This window comes from Saccoglossus kowalevskii, chromosome 21 (assembly GCF_978046115.1).
Source record: "Saccoglossus kowalevskii chromosome 21, keSacKowa6.1, whole genome shotgun sequence".
Classification (NCBI taxonomy): Eukaryota; Metazoa; Hemichordata; class Enteropneusta; family Harrimaniidae; genus Saccoglossus; species Saccoglossus kowalevskii.
The window spans coordinates 14535733-14546023 of NC_140661.1; the positions used below are offsets into that span (position 1 = coordinate 14535733).

The following is a 10291-nucleotide window of genomic DNA, read 5'->3' on the forward strand; positions in this document are numbered from 1 at the left end:
TACACGTGGCACAGCAACCACTGCCGTTTAAAAGATTTGTTGTTTTATTAACAGCTGGGAGGAGAGGTCGAAAACCAGGCTGGTCGGTGCAAGCTAAATTTGCATACCACCATCTGAGTACGGAGTGTGAAAATGCAGAGGACGAAATCAAAGATAGTTTTATTGAGTTGATAAAGTTGAGTACATTTGGTATGTCGGGCTACTGTCAACGAAAAGAAGAAAACTGTGCTAGGAGCAGTATCAATGTGAAGTGTGACACAGTTGCTAGGAAACGAAGAGATTTAGATGGAAAGATGGGAGAAGTATATGTGAATTTCACTTTTAATGTTGAGAGGTGAGTTTCGAGTGAATTACTTGTGCATCAAAGTTGTCATAAAATCAGAAATAACAATAACTGACATTTTACATGTATTGTACATTTTATTGCTGTCAACCAATGGAAACTTAGATGCAATAAATTCATTATTATTATGCATTAAGCCTCAAAGATTAATGAATTCAGTGTGAAAATCTTCTACATGTATGTTTTGAGTACGTCTGAAACCCACTCAACACCTGGAACCTTGGAATTATTCTACCTGCTCAAAATGCACCTGAATTGAAAATATAATATACCATATAATTTGTTGATAATTCATGAACTTACTTTGTGAATATCAACATACTAACATATGTATTTCATCCACTGGACATCACATCGTGTGGGTCCCATCCAATGTTTACAACACATGTTGAATGGCATGTCTATGGCCAATAATATTTGAATAATCCAGTATAAAATTAATCAATTACATGTGTTAAAACTGACCAGTCTCACAATGGTCTAATTTGGGGAATTTTATAAGAGATGGACGCTTAGTCGAACGTGATCCCAAAAATGAGGGACGAGTGGGCTGAGTCAAGCATGGGCACTAAGTCGGACGAGTACAGTAATGGTGTCAGGCAATTTGTTAAACAGCTAAATGTTAGGTTACGACATAGTTGGAGGTAATGACTGGCCGTTATATATTTCCCTATTTCTAGCCTTGCTTCTGAGACTGATGAAACACTTAATGACATGACACTGAGCGATCTATGGATGGAAAAAGATAAGATTGCGATGGTCGTCAATAATACCCATACAATGTACATTAATTTAGAAGATTCCTTCATTAAACCGATTTATAGCGACTGTGACCCTGGGAGTATACATGTAGATGACATGTGTGGTGAGTACATTAAACATTATGCATATTATTGTGTTTGCTTGGACAATGATGTCTGGCACACCAGCTGTAATACTATTATGAGCTAATACAACTCAACTGATTTAAGGTAGAAGCCTACTCATAAATAAAAATACCCAGAATTTATTCATTTTACTGCAAGGCAGTATAAGGACATTGACTTAAAAAAAGTTAGGGGTCACCAGCCTAATTTTCATGATAATGATGATTGTATTTTTAGTGAATAGTTGCCATTTTTGTAATATTATACCGCTTTTACTATGGTTACTATTATGCCATATCATGAATTGTTGACTGCTGAAAAATCATACTTTTTGTTCTGAAATATTTAAAATGCAATTGAAAATTGAAATTGAATTGAAATGCTATTTTATTGTACCATGGAACAATAGCACCATGATTTTACATAATACCATAAACCAACTAACATGGTGCACATTTTATAACTGTTTTTATGTTAGACTACCTGGTATTACATGAAGTTTTTGATAATGGTTAATGCTCATCATTTACAAATTTTGTCTAGCACATTTGAAAAGTATTCTGAAATTCACAACACTTCTGAAAGAGAGAGAGAGAGAGCATGCTTATACTGAGTTGACTGACACAAGTTTATCATTTCCAATTGTAGTGAATTGTCCCGCTGGCACTTACTACAACCAACACACCAAAGATTGCAAGACATGCCCTGTTGGACAGTACCAGGATGAAGAAGCACAGTTCAGTTGTAAAACCTGTCCAGAAAATACAACCACTATGGATAGTGGAACTACTTCTCAATCACGCTGCTTTGGTAAGCCAATTATCTAGAATACTCATTCATTAGTAAAAACTCGCAATTCAACCCCTCCTCTAAATGAGACTAATTAGCCCCCCCCCCCCCTCCTCAGACGTTGACTTATAAATTCACCTCTGTATTTTAGCCACAAAAATGCATGAAAATCTAGCAATTCTGCCACTCTTGAAATTTTAAATACTGTATTAAACATACTTTATTTTAGCTGGAATTTATTTTCACTGAAACAGTCCTTCAGAGAAAATAGCGAAAATTAAGTATTTTACAGAACCTAAACTGAACATCATAGAACTTTGATGTTTTGCAGAGAGAATTCAAAATGCCACAGACATTGGGACATTGCTGTTGTTTTATAATCAGATTCAAGATGGCAGAATGGCAACCATTTTTGTGCTAAAAAATCATCAAAGCATTTCTCGGTTATTTACAGATGGATTTTGTTCAAACTTGGTATATACATTAGACATTATGGGACCTTGATGCAAATAATTTAGTTTTTCAGATAAGATTCAAAATGGCTGACTGGCGGCCATTTTGTTTTAATGAATGGGCTTCTAGACCCATATCTCTGACTTGCTTTGACTGATTATGTTCAAATTTTCTATATTCATTATACATACCGTTAGCGCCCAGGGGCCTCAACTCAGAAAATCGTGATTTTTTAGGGGTGGGCGCTTACCCGAGCACCCCCCTCAAAAAAGAGTGCAAATGAAAAATTTGATTCATCAAGTAACAGATTACGTCTTTGAGGGAAATCAAATTACGAAATTAGTTGAGTCGTCATTGATTTTCACAATGAAGAAACAGAAATGATCACAAAAAATATGCACATTTTATTACAATATTAATTACGTACCACCAGAATTTACGAAATTAAAAACATTTGAGTCTGTTGGAACACAGTCGAAGTCAAAATTGTCATATTATCTCCACTGATGAAGGTGTTGGATCGTACGCAAACTTTCATCACAAATCACTTTCCGCTATGATGCATTTGCCGATTTCACCTGCAGTGGCGTTCTTTGACCTAATGGGTCAAGTTGGTTATTAACCAATCACAATGCTGTGTTGTACTGACGCAATTCTTTGGAAATTCCCGAAGACTTTCCGGTAACGCAATGCGGAAGTGAATTATCGATGTCGAAGTACGATCTGTTGGAATTGATTTCAGCGAATAAACGACATAGTTTTTCCAAAAAACTAGTACGTAACGAGCCATTTTTGAGAGGTAAACTGAATATGGCATGAAATATTTACCGCATTTTACTTGTATTAACAGGTCATTGTCGAAGCGTAGTTTACGCACGGTTACCGTGTTCTACGCATTCACAACATGTTCACAACGATCGATATCCACGCTGTATCATATAAAAACGATTACCAAGATTCGTTACGCAAGACCAAGTTTTAAATTAGTTGCATTTTGAAGGGGTAGGCGCTTTGCCGAATGTGACCTCGAATATAAAAATTGTGCAAAAGTGGGGGGTGGGCGCTTGCCCGGGCACTAACGCGGTCGAGTACGGTATATACATGTAATTAAAATGGCTGATTTTGTTTTAATTAATGCTGTTTCAGAGCAATAACTCTCAATATGGACAAGTACTTGTTTGACGATCAGATACAAATGTTAATCATTTAAATGTTAAACAATCATCATAATAATCATATTCCTGACATGGTTATATTCCAGTTATATTACTATAAACAAAACTGTACATCTTAAATTCGATAACTAATGGGAACTGTGCCATGCATGGCTTGTATTTTTTGAATTGAGTTCAAAATGAGAGACAATTTGTTTTACAAAAATGGTTCAGGATCCACATATACTTGTATTGATCAAGTTGAAATTTCGCACATGCATTTTTTTTTGCCATCATATCTAAAATAGCTGATGGGAAGTCTCGTTTTTAAATGAATGCAGTTTCTCTGAGCCATATCATACCAAGTCAGAAGCAAGAGTGTCCATTAACTATATATGCAGTAATGGTAGCCATCTTGTTTAAAGCGAGGGAGTCGTCACCTACGCATGGATCAGGTGTCTATAGCGTGTCATTGTTTACAAACAAGGGTCTACCCATGAGCCTTTGCGTTTTTGTGTGTTATAATCGCTTGCGACTCAATTCCTGTGCATGTGCAGGTGACAACCCTCTGGCTTCAAACGATTGCAGTTCCACATGTCAGAGGGCCAATTACTTGTTTTGTTGCATGCACATTCTAGACCATACTGATTTCTTTTAACCTTCCTTTTCAACAGAGATGTGCTCTGCTGGTAGTTTTTCATATAATGGTCTATCACCATGCCAGAAATGTCACTTAGGTTTCTATCAACCATCCAACAACAAAAAAGCTTGTCTACCATGTCCCAAGTATTATGTTACCTTTGAACTAGGAAGTACTTCAAAAAGTGACTGCAAAGGTCAGTTTCATTTAAATATATTCTAATAAGATGATAGAACTGCTCAAGTGATTGGGAATATGTTTGTATGTGATTTTAATATACTTCACCTTTTTACTACCAGTTCCCTCGTCTTTCTGATATGACGTCTATATTAGTAACCGGTGTTCCACAGGGCTCCGTCTTAGGGCCATTATTGTTCTCAATGTACATGCGTCCATTGGGCGAGTTATTGCGACGTCACGGCGTAAAATATCATTTTTACGCCGATGACACACAGATTTATTTATCGGTTTCTGAAGATGATCAAATTCGCGCCCGGGTGATACTTCAGACATGTATTCAAGATGTTAGCGATTGGATGTCTTGTAATTTCCTACTTTTGAATGTGTCGAAAACTGAATTTGTGTGCATGTCGTCTCGGAGATTCTCACAAGACTCGTGTCCTTTGTCTAGTATCGCAATTGGTGAAGAATTGGTTAGTGCTTCGTCAAGTGCTAGAAACTTAGGTGTCTTGTTTGATTCGCAGCTATCTATGGAAACACACATTTCTACTATTTGTAGATCTGGATATTCCCATCTAAGAAATATTAATCGTATTCGTAAATCATTATCCCAATCTGATACTGAAAAGTTGGTACATGCTTTCATATCTTCTCGCTTAGACAGCTGTAATTCATTATTGTCTGGTCTCCCTGTAACTAAGATAAAACCTCTTATTCGTGTACAAAATGCAGCAGCCCGCCTTGTCACTCGTGCTCGAAAATATGACCACATTACAGACATTTTTATTAAACTTCATTGGTTACCAGTTGTACAAAGAATCAATTTCAAATTACTTTTACTAGTGTATAAATCTTTGTATGGTTTTGCCCCAAATTATCTATGTGAATTAATCGAATTTTATGTACCGAGTCGTAGTTTAAGATCTGAATCGAAGTTTCTTATTAAAACTCGTCAGATGTGTAGTAAAAAGTCCAAGGTGTTATACAAAGACCGTGCTTTTGAAAATTTAGGTCCTAAACTTTTTAATGAATTACCTCTGTCTGTTCGTTCTAGTCCTTCAGTAGACATTTTTAAATCCAGACTGAAAACGCACTTATTTAAATGTGCTTTTAATATTTGACTGATTGTTTATTGTATCAGCGCCTTTGATCTTCATATGTTGGAATTGTTGCGCTTAATTAAATAGAGTTATTATTATTATCACAAATTCACAAAATAGTCAGGTTCATAGTCTGACCTTTCCTTCAGATGATTGGGACAAAATAGTCAAATTTTGTCAGTCAAATCTGAAAATTTACTAAAATTTTGTTTGTTGGCAACAAAATTAGGGTTCATTTCCCAGAAAAATTCAGAAAATTTTAGACGAGAAAGTCTGGTGATAAAATAAAGTACCGTAAAATCTGTATTAGAAGCCGCATCTCTAATAAAAGTCGCACCCATTCTTATTGAACAATTGAGAAACAAACATTCACCATTTCTCATATGTGTAGATGCTCCAATAAAAGCCGCATCCCCTTTATTGCATTGTACCATTTTAATAGAAGCCACAGCTTCTAATACAGATTTTACAGTACTATTTAATTTAAAAGAACTGTATCACCATACTTTGTTACCGGTACATTTAATGTCCTCAGAACATATAAGAATATCCTAAGAAGAAGATTTCATTGAAACTTGGGGCAATGCACAGAAATAATTATTTTTGAGTTAAAATTCATGCATAATAGTTAATTTTCGACTTTCTCCACATTATTTACAGACATGATTAGTTTAATGTTGAAAACCATGCATATTAATTGAACTTGTGGGCTCTGGAATAAATCAAACCATACACAGAGGCTTGTCAACTGACAGTGAATCCCCGAGTGCTGCGAGAATGAAGGACACTCCTCAGCTTCGATGACGTCACAGCTAAACATTATTTGAATTTTAGGCATTGATACACAGTTTAACTTTGAAAAAAAATCGCACACACTGAATGAATTATAATGTCAACATATTTAAATCAAAACCATGATCAGATCAAGCAAATATTACTGTGAAATCTGTATTAAAATGGTACAATACAACACAGGAATGTGGCTTCTATTAGAGTATCTACACATATGAGAAATGTTGAATTTTTGGTTCTCAATTGTTCAAAAGAATGGGTGCAACTTCTATTATGGATGCAGCATCTAATACAGATTTTACGATACCCATTTTCTAGGTTGGAAAATGTTCGAAGCGTTTCCTCTCCACGTAAGCTACCATCACAGCTGTTTGGCTGAAATAATGACAACTTTAATTCAAAAATTGGTGTACCGGTACTATGGCTGCCAGTTCGAGAATGACATACATTGCTGCAAATTGTGGCAAGTTTACTACATGATTGTTGGCTGAGGGAAAGACATGTCGTGACCCAAATCTAGGCGATTAGGCGCTGTGCACAAGTGTTGGTTTGAGTCGCGCACACAGTACATGTTTACTTTGATCTGATGAAGTATTTACCATGCCACTTATTCAGTGTTATCATGGAACTAAAAAAAAAAACAATTCCATGTTATTTACTTGCTTTATTTTATATGTCAGCAGCTGTTATGAATTCACAATTATATTTCCGTATTTATGCATGGTTATAATGCTGCGACTTTAATTTTGATTTTCACGATCATAGTACATACTGATTTGAGTGCCTTTGCCCTGATGTCTGGTGGATCGGCGAGGACGGTTTCATGTTCTCTACACGTAATAAGCGCGATTATTAAGCGTCTTTTTTTGGGGGGATGCTCAGTGGCTGAGAGAAAGACATGCACGCGAGGTTAAGCTAGGCGATTAGGTGCCGTATGCGAGTGTTGGTTCGAATCACGCATGCAGTGTACGTTTACCATGCCATGTATTCGATTCAGTGTATTTGCCGACTGTATTTTCACAAATAACAGTAGCTTGGGGAATCTTAGCACACGCCCACTATTTCCACCAATCAGCATCAAGTAAATTTTTTTGTTTGCCATTGACCTATAGAGGGAACCCTTCAAAAATGTATTCCAACCCAGAAAATGGCTAACGGCTGATATTTGCACGATTTAATCATGGTTTTGATTTAAATGCGTCGACAATATAATTTATTCAGTGTGTGTCACTGCCTAAAATTTAGATAATCTTTAGCTGTGACGTAATCGGGGCTACTCACACTCGGGGATTCGCCGTCAGTTGACAAGCCATACAAAAGAAATTGTTTAGCCTTTTCACCACCAGTTCCCTTTTTTCATCACAAATTCACAAAAAAGTCTTGTTATAGTCTGCACTTCAGAAGATAGGACAAAAAACTGAAAATTTACTAATGGTAATTTTTTTTTGTTCGCTCCCAGAAAAAAAAAGAATAAGAATTTGGTGGTGAAAAGGTCAACATGTAATGCTCACTCAGCTACAGAAACAACTTTTAGTTTTGTTCAAATCAGAGTATCAAGGTTTATGTAGGCAAAAAACAATTCGCTGCACGTTTCCTAACTGCGCCCTCACATCAGGGCAATAATTTCCTGTATCACACCATGGTTTTTCATCAATCAAAATGACGTTGTGTTTGAGGTCATGCCATGGTAAAATTGTATTTACAACTACATGTAAAAGGTATATGACCGCAAAAGCAATATCTGGTCCATAAAGATTTAATTCAGGCAAATGTTAATATAGTGTGGTGGGAATGTCACAATTACAATATTTTCACTTTTGCATGTTACTCACAATATGTTTTCTATTCAATTATTAGCATTGTTACCACAGCCTCGTATAAAAGAATTATCAAAAATATATGGATCACCGAGGATGGCACCTATTACAGACATCATGCTTGTAACCCCACCACTAGAGGGCAGGTTACCTATATCTGAGAAAACTTGGATGCCTCACTAGAGGTTAATGAACTTTACAATGGAATAATAAGTGTAAATGAATCTTCGCATGAATATGTATTTGAAATTGTTGTGATTATTATATGTATTACTGAAAATGTAAAAGATTTATTTATACAGTCTTTAATCGATGCATATTAATTACCTAATTTTTAGTTGTTCCACTGATATCTACTAAAGAACTGAGTAGAATTCTGGGACAAGGTGCAGACCTGACAAGTTTTGGGTAAAAATACATGCATATTGGTTACCGGTAGACAATTTTCCACTGATATCTCAAGCACTAATCATCACATTACAATGAACAGACCTGTTTTGGGGTTAATATCTGCGGATGCTCTAGGACAATGGACATACCTTTAGTTTTGATTTAAATCTGAGCATATTAAGTACTTGTCTTTTTTCAATGAATCTTGGTACATAAATACAATTAAACTGTAGTGTGTGTGGGTAACAACATTGTGATGACTTCAATTTAACTTTACACCGACTTGTGACTATGTTAGAATTTAAGTAAATAGGGAAGTTATGGTTCAATTTATATTAATCGTTGTATTGCCTTATAATTGAGTTTAATTAAACTCTAAATCACAACTATATTTAATCCAATGTGTGTTGTCACAATGATGGTACATGTATGTTTTTTTTTTTTTTTTTTAATGAAACTTGATGCATAGCTGTTCTACTTATTGGATTTTCTGGTGATATTTCAATGAAACGTGGTGCAGACCTGATTAGTTTTGGGTTGAAATCCAGGGATTATTAATGAATCCTTATGCACAAACTAGAATGTTTTGATTTTTTTAAATCGTTGGTACATGGATGCTCTGGGAATAATGCACAAACCTGATTAGTTTTTATGTTACAGAGGACCATATAAATTGTAAAACCGTCCTGATCATTGCTTGCAATTATATTTTTAAATACAATATTGGTACTTCATGCCTCCAGCACACAAGAGTTCTTTCTAAGCTTTCTTCACATAATTTAGTTTGGGGTTGAAATTTATGTATACTAATTGTCAAATTTGCATAATCATCTCAACAGAGGCTGCTTGTTTATTAGAATACTGTAAAAGGACTGTAGGTCTGAATGTGGCATTTTTTGTTCATGAGAAGTGAATGACTTCTATAACAGTACCGGTATTTGGTTTGCATATCGGGGAGTAGGCTTGGTAAGTTACCACTTATTCCTGAGTGTAGTTAAGATGAAGACTGAGGAATAGATAGTGTTCTGTAATTGTCAATAAAAAAAATGTTTTCCCACCACAAGAATTCTTATCAGTGAAATATTTTTTTTATCATGTTAAATGATATTGGGGATAATAAATCCAGTGATTCCCTACGAATACACATTGAGTATTCTAAAATTCTCTTTCATTCTTATATATGAACTTTGAATCACAATTTTGCAAGATTAGTATAACCAGTTTTGATCAAATAAAACTGAATTGCGAAAGCAAGGTTCTTTTAGCTAAAGATGCCACCACTTTTTAAAAAAAAAAAAACATGTTTATGAACATTACCAGAATATGCAAAAATCAAACTTTTTATTTGAGGAGGTCAGCCAGTGAAAGTACAGACTGGCATGTTGCAACTACTAGGAAACTTATGATTATCATAAATAGAAATTATAAACAGTGTGATAGTAATGTTATGGAAGATGAAATACATTTTCTGATAGAGTGCTCTAAATTTTACATCAAGACAAATTTCCCAAATTTATGTACATACTTGTTATTACTACCGGTACATGCTGATAGAAGCAACAATAAGTTTTTTGTCAAAATCTGTGCATATTACTAATATTACACACTGCCTGAAAACACAGGAAATTTCCCCATTGAGCAAAAAGCCAATTGGCATGTTATTCTTGCATGATCAAGGTGGTGTTTACTTTCCCCACACTACTGAACAAAATAATGTTTTTGAACGTCCTGGATTTGAATCCCAGATGGGCATGAGAAAAACCTCAT

The 10291-nt window shown here is 35.3% G+C and overlaps 1 protein-coding gene across 1 annotated transcript in view; it reads left to right on the forward strand.

Annotated features, from left to right (window-relative positions):
- Positions 1 to 9590, forward strand: part of LOC100374813 (uncharacterized) — a 92364-nt gene extending 82774 nt beyond the window's left edge. Inside the window, 5 exon segments of the mRNA XM_085494868.1 lie at positions 55 to 334; positions 1024 to 1208; positions 1858 to 2019; positions 4280 to 4441; positions 8175 to 9590. Coding sequence (XP_085350994.1) covers positions 55 to 334; positions 1024 to 1208; positions 1858 to 2019; positions 4280 to 4441; positions 8175 to 8317 — 932 coding nt within the window. The 3' untranslated portion in view covers positions 8318 to 9590.
- The last annotated feature ends 701 nt before the right edge of the window (positions 9591 to 10291 follow it).